Here is a 14,196-nt window from a genome sequence, read left to right as displayed (position 1 = left end):
TTTTCTCACTGTTAAAGTCTTAAAGATGTGTAACCTGATTCACTGAAAGTTGAGGATGATTTTTGGTTCGCCCGTCCGTCTGTCTGCCTCTCTGTCCGTGTGTAACACTTTCGTTCCATCTTTTCTGTATGTTTTTGCAATGAAACTATAGAATGATGATAAATTTCTTTTAATCTATAAGGAATCTTAACTGAGAGATCAAGATTGACATTTTATCATTTATCGTCTGCATATTTTCTCCCATGTCTTCCATTTTTTGTCCTTAGACGGGACACAATTTCTCTGAATTAGCTTGTTTATCCTTTGCTTTATGCAGATTCAGCTCATAACATTTTTTTTTATGGAAAGACTATATGAAAGACACTCGATGTTACAAATGCCAATGCAGACAGAATTCATCCATTTTCTGGTCAAGTTGATTGTATATATGTGAAAATAATTGAGAAGCCTGGATAATAACCTAGCTTGGAGCAATATTCATGAGAAAACCAATTATTTGTTTCTGTTACATATATATTCTATTCTGTCGTAGTAAGAGACAATATCTTAAACAATTTATTTAATTAAGAAAAACGTCTGGGACATAATGTTATGCTTTCATTTTTTTGTTTGTTTTGTCTTTTTTGAATTCTTCTTCAAAGCGCTTAAGTAATTATATAAATATCTGTAATCTAAGTACTAGATTTGTTCACTGTTCACTGGCCTCCAGCGATTTAATGTCGGTAACGGAAATCCCCCATGTCTCTTGTGTAAAGTAAATTTCGTTATTTTGTTCTTCCTAGGATCATATTACCATCGGCAAATTGTTATCAGCGAGCAAATAAAAAACACACTCATACATGGCTAAAATCGTGTAATATCTAAAATTTCAGCATATTTAAGTGTGATCAAGCGAAAACAGTTGATGTGTTTGTCTTTTTAAAGCGAATCTTTCTACTCAGGAATTAAAAGGGCATTAATATATTGTATTCATTTCTTTTGGTGCATTTTAACCTTGGTATTTCTTCTGAGTTGACACCGGTTGAAAAGATGATGTTAGACACTTGAGCTCATTTCCTGTTTTTAACTTCAGTACATAAAAGTGTTTTGCAATGTAAAATCCAGAGGATTCATAAAACATAGAATGATTCAGTACTTCCGAGAAAATAAGATAAAACTTAAACCTAGTGAAAGTTTTACAATGATGATGTTACATGTTCAGAAAGACAGGGACACTTTTATTCATCGATAAAGCTAGTGTCAGTTCGATATCAATGGGCAGTCCAGTGAATTTCGAATGAAAAATGTGACATGAATTTCATGCTGTGACTTTACAAACACAGAAGAAAATGCTGCCATTATCTTATTGTGTCCAGAGAGAAGGACTATACAATGTCGTCACAACTCTATTTTGCTACCGATTTTTGATACCCCATTTTAGTAACGATTCCAAAATCTTCTGGAGTGCAAATTTTCAAAACGGGAACTATAGATTCGTATCAACTCCCGAAAATGACATGTTTTCACCGGGGTATTCCTTTGTTCCCGATATAAACAACGACACGAACATTGAAACCGTTTGTCTTGGTCTTACCCATGGTGACTGCCAACGTTGGATATCTTGTTCGAGGACGGCTAGGGACTGCTGTGAGAGACACCGTGCTACCAATGAGTCGCTGCTAACTTCAGAACCACAATGTGAAGCGACTTGGGACGGGGTATCCTGCTTTGATTCTGCACCCAATGGAACAGTCGTGGAGACGGAATGTCCTTCATTCTACATCCCCACTGAAGGATCAGGTATGGTTATCACACAAAATACAAAAATATGACCCGGAAAGGCTAAAGCTTAATATAATTATCAAAATAATGATTGTGTTTTTAGATATTTAAAGACTTTTTTGTAAATAAAAAATCGTTTCAATAAAAGATGCATTTTATGAAAATGTTCAGATATTATGGATCTGCATTTTTCTTGTCTTTTCTATCTATCGAAGTAGTGTAGAAATTGTATAATATCCTGAACTAGGTGTGTTTGTTTTCAAGTTGTACTCATTTTCATTATTTACGCATATTTTCGATATTTACGCATCATTCTGCATATCCGTTTTCATTGGTTACGATTAGTAAAGTTTCATTCAACAAGGAAAAGCAAAAATTGAATGAGATAGGGGAAATGAAACTTGAAACATAACTTTTTCTCTCATCAAGGAAGATATTTAAATATCTTAAAGATCATGGCAAAATAAAGAATATGTGGAGTAATAATAGGAGGCCAGAGAGGGTCTTGTTGAAATTTAGTTGTTGGAAAGCAAAAATGAATCAAAACTTGTGAACTATTTTTTGTCTGAAGCATTATTATTGGTATTTCAAGGGAGAGTAACATTATCTAGCGTAAAATGATATTGTATCGGAAACAACCTGCATTATTATTGTAAACTACTCGTACAATTAATACAAACAGTTGTTGATTATGTAATTTACGCATTATTCTACACGTATTTGACAATCCTGTGTGCACGATACACATTATTTTGAACATTAACCTACGATGAAAGTTACATGTATTTACAAGTTTCAAGTCACACCCCTCTCTATAATTCCTGTTCCGTTTTTACATGTCTTTACTCACATAATGTAGAAATAGAATAAAAATATCTACAGTTATAAGAACAATAAAGTATTGCATATTTTTCAACTACATACATTATAAGAATAATGAAACATAATTCAAACCATCCCTTTGTGCACGATTTTTTAGTTATGTCTCTGATAACAATGACTTAGTATAATCATATTATTCACGCCATTGGACAGAAAGAACGGAAACCAATTGCAGATACACAAAGGGAGTGTTCATTTTCTATTAATCATCAAGTCGTTTTATCGTCAATATTTTGTTTTGAAAGAGAAGTTTCTTTGTTAACTCTGATATCAAGTGTAAAATTTGGAAGTCATATTGTAGAACATAAGTTATAAATGTGTACAAATAAAACAGAGATTCTGTATTGTGTCCATATGTCTATTTTAGCATTTTAAAGTTTATTTCTTAACATCCACGTTACCCGCGTGGTTACAGCGTTTGCTTTACAGATTCACGAAGTAAGGAGATCATGTAGATCCTTTAATTACGTCGCGGGTTCGAATCCCACTGTGGGACGTGACGACCGGTCCTTCGGATGTATAAACCGAGGTTCCGTGTAGCAGTATGTGCTGACACGTGCATGAAAAAGATCCATCCCTGCTCAATGGTCCTGAGTGCCGAAAATAATACAAAATTTGCAGCCCTCCACCGGCAAATATTGGCGTCTCCATACAAGAGAAAAATTCTCGAGGGTGACGTTAAACTACATACAATTAATCATTCTTACCTTCCGCATTGCTTTATAATCCTACCTTTAGATATTTATCAAGAAACTGCAGGATAGAAAATTCCATTAGAACTCAACATTTTATAGAGAGGTCAGGCTGGAAAATATACACACAAGAACCCTATCTTACTGTAGGGTTATATTATAACTTTCAATGACACTTTAATCCCACCTCTGATGTTTCGGAGGTCCGTGTTTGCTCTGCTCTTGTTTTGTATATTTGTTTAATGGACGTTGAGATTGAATACTGTTCGTTATTTCCATATCCTTATTTAATGATAAACTATATGAAATATAAGCTGTCTGTGCTTTCATGTGCAATTTATTTTCAGTGAAGGCCTCGAAAACCTGCTTAGCCAGCGGCAAATGGCATACACCCGATACCGGTCTTCTTGTTGATGGGATAATACATACTTACTTTGTCTGCAAGCAGAAACAATCAAGGAAGGTGATGTATCTATTAAGAACATCTGTTTTTAAAATTAATGCTTAGGAGAAAATTCGAAACCTGAGAACATCATGACATGTTGTTAAAACAATTTTAATGGATACCACTGCTTTGTCATGCAGTGTAAATTTCAGAAATTGGTTATATTAAGAAATATAAAAAATCAAAATACATTCAAAACTACTCAAACAAAAATTATTTATTACTAGATTTAGTACACGTGTTAGATTTAATCATTCAGTTTCCTGAAATCTTAATCCAGTTTTTGAATAAGTCTATGAATATGTTAATAATAATAATCACTCGTTTAGCTTTATTTAAAGTTACATTTGTATGGTTAACTTATGCCAACTTTAGTTCATAAGATTCATATGCTGTGATTAAAGATTTTAAAATATTGCCAGTTTTATTTATCCTGCATCAATTAAGGATAAATTACAAAAACAAACTTTTTTTTCAGAAATGTACAATATTTCTCATATAAATTGGTAACCTGAAACAATGTTTACCAAGTATAGTGGGAGAAATTTAAAACATTTTGTCATAAATTTTTAGATTTGTTGAAACTACTGTATGGAATCATATAGACAGCAAAACAAAGTCTCATATCTAAGCACCAAGGAAAACTACGATTTCCTTATATTTCAGGGAATTATTATTTATGTCATTTCAAATCAAAATCATCAAAAAATATATATCAATCCATGCATCAAATTTTTGTTTGTGTTAAGTACCCTTAATTCGTATTTCATTATGTTACAGGTTGTTGGGGTAGAATTAATTGAGACTCAACGATTAGTAACTCTGATTACAAACTCTATTAGCCTACCTGTTCTAGTTTTATCCTTGATTGTCCTGTCCTGTTTCAGGTAGTAAAAAAAACACTTTTTATATTACATAGGGATAAAATCCATACAATTATCATGTATTTTCAGTTTCATGTGTAAATGGTTTTTATATCTCTTATTTGATAAGATAAGCAAGAGAACATATAAACAATTTGTTTTTAAACAGCCTAGCTGTTGACAAATAAGCTTGAGATGCAAGCATATCAACAGTCTCACTTAGAGTCAGAAGTTCTAAGTCTATGGTAGAGTCATTAACTTGTTAGAAAATACAATCTATCATTGGGTTTTATGTTTACTGATGTTTTTTATTTGTAAATATTTCGGCTATTATTTCACACATTTTTTTTTCGTATATCATGTGATGATAAGAGGCACGTGCACGCGGGAGTGTGACCAGTCCGCGGATGACCTTGTATTTGTATGTCCGTATTTGCTCTGATTACATTTTTTACATGCATTTTTTCAGTGACCTTTAGAGTTTGTCAACTTTATTTTCCAGTTGTCTTAAATCTGAATTCTTCAAAAATGGAACCGGTAATTTTTTAAGAAGCTCTTTGTAAACCATTTTGAAGAATGTTATTTGATACTACAAAATACCCCTGTTAACCCAAGCAGATTGTTTAAAAAACGAAAGCTGTATATCTTGTTTTTATGCATCGAGTTTGCAAAGCATATCTGTAGAATAAAACTGTAACGCACAATCATCTCTTTTTTTTATTATACAGTGTCAAATAAAAATGTTACAACAACTTTAAGGACATACGCAAGGTATCTTACCTATTGATAATTTTTCTAGATATTCTAAATTTAAACTTATAATACCATTACATGTTCTTAGACAAAAAAAAAATCAGCATGCGTTACCAGGGGTTTTGAAAAGATATCAAATTCTGAAAATCTTTGCATTATTCAAAGAAGAATGTACAAAAATTACAAAATATAAATTCCAGATTATTTTTCATAATTTTTTTTATCAAAAGAGGTGTACAAATTCATATAAAGACATTAAAAGTATTGCACACGGGTCCTTCATTTAGTGGATCTCTTCAACCCCAGGAAAGAACCCAATAAAGTTTAAACTACATTGCGTATGTCCTTAATTGAAAAACCGTGTAATAAAATAAGAAAAGCACACAGAAATGAATTTACAAAAATATAATGTATTTATTTATAAAACTTCAACTTGTAAAAACCGGAAATCATAAGTTGGATAAAAATTTGCTGGATAAGATGGTATTCCGGATATTAAGGGGATAATTTAAACAATTATTTTTACATCACAGCATTTATAGATGTCTACATTCTAGACAAAACATCTCTATGAAATATGATGATTACGATCAGTATTCAAGCTCAAAGACCAATTAACAATACACATCGAGAGCAAAGCAGACATGGACCTCTAAACACATCTGATATGTGGGATCAGGTGCCATGGATGAGTGAAAATCCCCTGCTGACCGGTCACATCCGCCGTGTGCTCCTTGTCATCATATGGGGAAACAAAAAGACAATCCGTTTACAATTCAATGTGTCAATTCTGGCTAAACAATTAGTACAAAATATACACTATCTGGTTTCGACAATGTTAACTTTTAAGATGTGTTAATTTTATAAGAATGTATTCCATTCAGATCCCAGGGCAATACTGCGCCGGATGAAAAATCACGGAGGATGTTCCAGATCCATAAACATTTCTTATCCTCCCTGATTCTAGTGGGCGTCCTAAGTTTGATTTGGGACGAACTGTTTGTCAGAAACCATATTGAGAAAATCCATGAAAAAACAAGTTGGATAGCATTAAACATGGTATGTGGTACGAGTTCTTTTTAATTTGCCGCCGAAACATGGCTGAAAAATTGCCGACTCGGCTTTAAGCAATATATCATCAATCAAGCAATTTTTTTAATTTGTTTGCGATTTATAAAATGTTAAACGTCAAGAACAAAAATAATATTATAAAAGGGACAAATTGAAATATAAATTTAATAAGAGTTTATGTATATGAACCACCTTGATTTAATACGCTTTTTCCTGTATAATTTGTATTCAGGAAGACAAAACAAAATTTTCGATTTTACATTCAAACCTACTAGATTCTGTTAAATTAAATGTAGTAATTTTGAGAAAAAAAATTGAATAAGTTTTAACCTTTCATATATCTTTTTTTATTCCACAGGCATCCTGCAAGTTAATAAACTGTCTACAGAAATATTTTAGATCAACCACATATTTCTGGATGTTTGTTGAGGGTTTAAATGTCCTTATTCCATTTTATCAGACGTATAATAGAGAAATGGGAATGCCACTACTGTGCTTTTTAGGATGGGGTATGTTGTCAAAAAGTTAATATCACATTATATTTTATTAGGTCAGGTCATCTGAACAATTACTGCCTGTTTGCCCTCGACCGACCAACTTACTGACTCGACTCAAATTTTAAGCCAGTAGGAAATACATATTTTCTTAATACAAAATATTTTTTACAAAAGGAAAATCTGCATTGGTAATATAAATATCTTAGAAAAAATCGGTGCCTTTCTACCGACCGATGAATTTGCCTTCCCCCCCTCCGGTTTTGGAGAGGGCACACAAACATTTTTAAAAAGGAAAAAGGACGATCTTAATGCAAATATCATCCGCTAGCTCTTCTTTGGTTAAATAACGCCCTTTGTTGTCTTATTTTATCAATGATTGCGATTTTGTTAGGAAAATCCGATACCTTATATAAAAAAATTAACTTAGATAATATTTATTTGGCTCAGTGTGGGTCACATTTAAAAATTTCTCTAACAAAAAGGGAATAAAGGATTTTGTCTAAAAGTCCATGCAATTATGTTGTAAAGTTTTAACTTACCATAGGTGTTATATAAGGAACTTTTTCGTGGTTATTTGTGTTAAAACCTGTAATTCAAAAGCTTGTACATTTTCTCTGCAATCAATTGACATTATTATTATTATAATTATTATTAAAGGTTTTCCACTGATAACAGTTGCTGTTTATGCAATTTTACGATCGACAATTGAGCGCTACAACTTTAAGTAAGTAACTTAATAAAACGGTGGTTCTCATGTAAAATTCTTTTAATTCATAATGCGATATTTTATAATTTTATAGACATTATAAATATATCTCACATATTTTCTTACCTTCTTCAGATGCTGGATTTACACTTTTCTTGAAATTGAGTGGATAATATGGGGTCCTAATTACTTGACAATCTTAGTAAGTTTAAGTTTAAACTTCTAACAAGAACTTACTTAATAGCATCTAGTCTCTCGTAGTCTAGTACTATTACCAAGATCTCTCTCTCTCTCTCTCTCTCTAAATAGGAGTTTGTCTTTGTGCATTTAAATGCTTCACAAAGCATTCACACTAAAATGAGATAAAGAAACAAACAAACAAACAAATTAATGTCTGCACAAACTTTCTTATCAAGGTTGAATAACTGTATTCTCAAATATTTCCAATTACTTATCAGAAATGTGCCTGAATTGAAATGATCTTTTCCCATTATCACGTTGCTAAAAACAGGGATTCTTTCTTATTTCTTTCTCTATAAATGTATTATGTAGAGAAATTTTGAGATCTTAAGATTGGTTGTCCTGAAACCATAGTGATTATTTCTCTTCTTCAAAAAATCACTGTAGATGAACTGGACTATTATACATGAAATATTAAAATAATGAACAGTAATGAAATTAGTCATCTACGAATAATTCACTTGAAAGGGTAAATGAAATATATGGAGATAACGACCAGTATTCCAGCTCAAAAGTTCAGTAAACAATACAAAATAGAATCAGAGCAAACACGGACCTCCAAAACATCAGAGGTGAGATCAGGTGCCATGGAGGAGGATACAATTGCTACTAGTCGACGTAAATAAAAAAAATTATACAAGATATTTTCAAAATTAGATTTTTTTTTGCATGAAATACTAGTACTATCGCATAAAAGCAAAAGTATTTAACGATTGTGCGCAATTTAAAGGAAAAGAAGATATTAACTTAATCATCCAAGAATGAATACTCGTGAATGAAATATCACTGCAAATGCAATACCGGAGATTCAACATAAAACATTAATTCCACACAATAAGAACATGAAGAACTCAATAACATACATGTATAATCCTTTTAGCATGGATTAAAACGATGCATTCTATCCCCTGGGAATGGAAAATGTGATTGCATGATGAAAGAACAAAGTAAATTTACAGTGTTATTAATTTCTGACGTAAGATGTTACAAATTAATAAATCAGCCGTTTATTTCAAAACTCTCAAACCTACTTGATTTTAATCAAACTTTGTGTAATTCTATCAAATGGTTTTTGTTTTAAAATAATAAAGAAAAACCTTTTTTTCTAAAGCAAGAGTACTGAATAAATAGACCCTGTTATCGGGATGATTTCTCAAAAAATAACATATCGTTGCACTATTTCCCGATCATGACAAGGATCACACGATGTTAACGGTCGGCAGGGGATCCTCGCTCGAAGTTGTGTCATTACTTTTGGATTAACCCTCGTATATATATTTTTTAATTATTTTGCTTTTATTCGATAATATTTGCATGCAAACAAACAAATGGTATATAAATTCTTTATGGACACCTGGTGTGGCGGTGCTCTCTTTGACACAAATGAAATGAAATATTAATAAATAACAATAAATGAATATGTCAGGCCTAAAATAAAATTGTTTGTTTGCAGTTGCCTACCGACCCACTGAAAATGCACCCGACCCAAACTTTTTTTTAGCCATTTGGTAAATTGATTTTTTTTTCAATTTTTCAGAATATTGAAAGTTTCGTTTTCATATTTTGACACGTTTTTTATCATTCAATGGTTTATAACAAGAGGTGAGCTTATTCATGTTTAGTAGGTGTATGAAAACCTGTTTTAACTGTTATCTAACAAAAATCTGAATTTTTTTCCAAAAAAAAAAAGAATGCCTACCTACCGACCCAGTCTAAAAATTATAGGTCGGCAACTGCAAACAAAGACTTTTTTAAGCTTGGCCTCACTACATAAAATAATTGATAAAACCAAATTTAACACAATTGAACATATAACACGTATAAACAAAAGTTTTTAACAAAGGTTATCATAACATCTGAGATTTTCAATATTTTGCAAGAAAAATGAGTTTATTTTTGCAACTGAAAAATAAAATTACCTGCATGGAAACACAAACGAGTTATGCAGAAAGTCATGTTTTTCTTTATATATTAATTTTTTGCTATTTTTTTTTTCAGTGCAATTTAATTTTCCTGGTAGTTATAGTAAGGGCAATAGTGAAAAAGAACAAAGAGAAAAAACAGTATAAAACTCCATCAATAATACCGTAAGTCAATAAGTTGTACTTAATGTTCATGTTGAAATCAATTCAGAATCGGTTTTCTTACAATGTTAATTGCAGGATAAATCTTTCCTTTTATGCTGGTTTTCGTTCGATCAACAACTGAAGCAATGACATGTTTTCTGAATAACTAAGATCTACTCAACTTGTGAAGATTAAAGATAAATTGTCGACATCTTTAGTTTTATGTAATAAAGAGTACTTTTAAAGTGTGGAGAATTTTTTAAATTAGAAATAAATAATAATTTCAAGTGATATCCTTCCTGGCTGAGTGACAGATCCGAGTTTAAAGAAAGGACATACTTAATACACTCTAGAATATAACACTCTTTATAGAGGAAATATACTTAGATGAATACTAATAATCTTTACAAAAATTTCCAATTGAATTAAATTCAAGATTAATCTTTTTAGAAAACCACTCCGGTCACTGATGTTTCTCATTCCATTATTTGGGATAAACTTCATCTTTGTTTGGATAACATATGCTACAAATAGCGATTGGCCATTCATCTTTGGAAGATTTGTGGAAGGAATTGAGGTAAACCTGGATAATGAGTTAAAATCTTAAATAATATATTTTAAAATTTTTGGTACAACTTTTTTTTTCAAAAATACATAATTTGAATTTGATATGTAAGTTGCGTTTTTCTTACCTTTAAGTACTTCAATTTGTTTGTTCTGATTAAAAAGTATTTGGAATGATTTTTAAATATTGCAGGGTGTCTTTGTTTGTATACTGTGGGTCGCTTGTAGCAAACAGGTCAGTATATATTTGAATGTGTTGAGAATATTTAGCCATCATTGTATGGGTAAGGTATGGAAAACTGCGAAAGACGGCATTTTCTTACCATTCTACAATATACTGCTGTATAAAAGAAAAAATTGAAATTGCTGTTATAATTCTTCATCAAAAACTGGGCAGAAAAATGAACATTCAAAACAATATTATCATATCTATTGTTTAGGGAAAATTAACCATTTGAAATATATTTATAGCATTGAATATCAAGTATAATGATCAAATTGATATCTTTACAGGCGATTCGGTGTTCTGTTGTAATTTTACAAAATTGATACAAAACGATTAAGATAATGAAAAGCAAAATATTGGGGAATTGTATTCATTTTAAAAATTTGACATGTCAGGTGCAAAAGAACATCACCAGAACCACTCAACGGAAATTTCCAAGCTTATTTGTTCGGTTCAAAGGGCGGAAATTCAGCACGTCGTCTTGTACCCATTTGACACAAGCTGTTCATCCAATAAATACAATGCCAAACATTTACAATGACAATAAATCGCCCGACATATCCGTGGCTCCCAACAGTCTGGAGGTACAGAGAATCTCATTGGAGGACAGCCGTAGCCCGGATGTGCAAACATTTTCAGAGCAGGATTGTAGTCCAGAGGAACAAGGACTTTCTCCAGAGGACAGACAAAATGTGTAGAAACAAAGATTCTCATTGGTGTAAATAAGACACGAGGGTCCAATGGAACCTTATCTGTTTATATATTTGTTGATGTTTACATTATCTATTATTTCATGTTATTTAGAAATATCTTCTCATCCCATGAGGTAGCCTAAAATGAAGATGCAGTTTCTGACGTTATAAATTACATTTTTGTCTCAAATTCATTGTACATAATATAATTTTGTATACTAGTATGGGTTTCTCCCTTATTTTTTTTTAAAGTGATGTCATATTTTTATTCCTTTATTCATAATCCATCACCTTTTTGTATTGAGATTTTTGAAAGTTATATAGGTTTGTTTCAATATATTTATTTATCAGATCATTTCTAGGGGTACATCATGTTTAAGTGAAAAGAGGATTTTACTTAAATTATATCATTGCTATCATTGAAGGAATGTAATATACCTGTATTTTAATTTTCTACCTCTAATTCTTCTACCTCTTAGTGATTTAAGTCTCATTTAAGGAAGCTGACTTGAGTTTTATTATTTGCAAAACACAATAGCAAAAACTGTTTAATTTTATATGATATGAAACTTACACTTCAGTATACATGCAAAGTTAAGGGAATTATAATTATAGTCGGAGAGTTTTAAGAAATTGTCTTGAGATACAGATTCACTTATTGTTAGATGATACGGGAAAGCGATAGTTGTTGGCACTTCAAAGCATATTTGTGCATATTGTAGTTGTCATTTTGATTGTATCATAATATATGATGAGTATTACTACCGGTATTTTGTTCGTTATTGCACATGACGTGCAAAATACAAATGAAAATTCTTCGACATGTAAGTCCCTATTTTTATAGAATATTACAAAGGAGAAGAAAATTCTAATGATTTATGCAAAAAATAGAAAAGAACTTAGAGATTTTCAAATTCCCTTGTTTTCAATTTGACGAACCCTCTCGTCAATGCTCACGAAAGAGCTTGATTTTAAACATAACCCTTCGAATGCAAACTCCAGTCGGCTCCCTCAAGTAAATTAGATAAAACAGATAAAGATTCAAATGTTTAAGAGAATTGGATTGAACGGGCATACTTTGATCTCATTTTAACACTTGTTTACAATTGAGTCTGTGTATATTTTAGAAAATAAAAAAAAACTTCATTATTATTGTTCTCTTATTTTTAGAAAATGAGGGTTGTAGTGTTTACTAGTCTTGGTTTAGATTCGGTTTAGATTCGATAAAATGCATTATAATTTGCAATATAGATTTGACATTTTAAAACAAGAATATCTATGTTACATGTATAAAAATTGATATGGACAAAATATTTTTTCCAGACAAAAGTCTATAACACAAATTAATAATTCTTTTTTTAATCAGTTTTTATTTTTTTTTTCGGTTAAATCTGTATAAATAAGAATTCAAAATCTACAAAATAAAATTAAAAATATAAACTTAACGTAAACGTAATCCAGACTAAATATATACCTTTATTACAATTGAAGGTAGACAATCCCATCAAAATGTGTATCATGTCATGTGTAGCATTCTGGGTAATAAGATTTTATGCAATCGCATATACCTGGGTACCAAAATTTATCATTCATTTGGGACGTAGAAAAATCCCATGAATAATTTCAAAGATTGATTGATTATATGTTGTTTAACGTCCCTCTCTCTTGAATTTCTCACTTATATGGAGACGCCACCACTTGCCGGTGGAGAGCTACAAATTTTGTCCTATACTCGGCACTCAGGGCCATTGAGCAGGGAGGGATCTTTTTCGTGCCAGCACTTACTGCGACACGAGACATCGGTTCATACGTTCTCCTGCGAAGGACCGGTCTCCACGTCCCACAGTGGGATTCGAACTAACTCCTTACTTCGCGACTCTAGTGCAGACGCTATAACCACTGCGCCACTAATTTCAAAGAAATAAGGTAGCAACAACTTTTAAGATGATAAAATCGAATAAGCCGTAATTACAAGTTTAAAATAAGCTAAAGAATTGAGATGGGAAATTCGAAAGAACGAATATAGTTGGGATATATTTTCAATTGGAATTTCATTAAATGCACACTGAAAATGCATTTTTTGTGAGTAATAAAAGATTTCTTTTCTCCAGTGCAATAACGAAGCAGCTACGCATAAAAAAATGACCTGTGGGTGATTAGCCCCTGCTGGACGGAAGTTACTCGAACATCTCACTTCCTGTAGGATATTGCGTCACTGATGATAAGCTGTGTAAAGATATTGAACTTGTTATAGGTCCTGTTTCTTTGGGAGTTATGTTTCTTTTTCCTATCTCTTAATGTACTTAAATGATATTCTAAATATTTATAAAAAGATTTGGGAAATGTATTTCCCACTGAAATAACAAATGATGGCCATGTGATATAAATGTTACATCAGCATTCATGCGAATTACAGGTACTCTTTTAATGTCATTGCAGCTTGAAATATGATGGATTATATCATAAAGTAAATTATTTTGCTATTTATCACGAAACATAATATAAAATGCAATTTTGAAGAAAAATAATTCAAATTCATATATAACAGGTATACCTTTCTTATTCAAAACAAAGTTCCCTGAAATGTGTGCCCTTTTTGATATCTATATGTTCTGTACTTTGGAAGAAGAAGGTAATAAGAAGACGGTGTGCTATCTGCATGAATTGATTCTTAAATGCACAATGTATCGACAAACTTTATAATTTTACATCCTTCCGACGGCAAAAAACAGCGTCTA

General features: G+C 31.6%; 1 protein-coding gene across 1 annotated transcript; it reads left to right on the top strand.

Annotated features, from left to right (window-relative positions):
• The first annotated feature begins 1,099 nt into the window (after positions 1-1,099).
• Positions 1,100-12,602, top strand: LOC134231383 (calcitonin gene-related peptide type 1 receptor-like). Its single transcript, XM_062713379.1, has 11 exons — positions 1,100-1,779; positions 3,683-3,798; positions 4,561-4,667; positions 6,281-6,455; positions 6,826-6,976; positions 7,622-7,688; positions 7,806-7,872; positions 9,909-9,997; positions 10,427-10,553; positions 10,734-10,775; positions 11,162-12,602. Exons 1-11 carry the CDS (start codon positions 1,329-1,331, stop codon positions 11,462-11,464), a joined length of 1,695 nt encoding a protein of 564 aa, XP_062569363.1. The 5' UTR covers positions 1,100-1,328; the 3' UTR covers positions 11,465-12,602.
• The last annotated feature ends 1,594 nt before the right edge of the window (positions 12,603-14,196 follow it).

Source organism: Saccostrea cucullata, unplaced genomic scaffold (genome assembly GCF_032062105.1).
Source record: "Saccostrea cucullata isolate Sc308-1 unplaced genomic scaffold, CSIRO_AGI_Scuc_v1 ctg782, whole genome shotgun sequence".
In the NCBI taxonomy this organism is placed as follows: Eukaryota; Metazoa; Mollusca; class Bivalvia; order Ostreida; family Ostreidae; genus Saccostrea; species Saccostrea cuccullata.
Note: the sequence above shows the minus strand (reverse complement) of the source record. Positions and strands in the feature narration are given on the sequence as shown.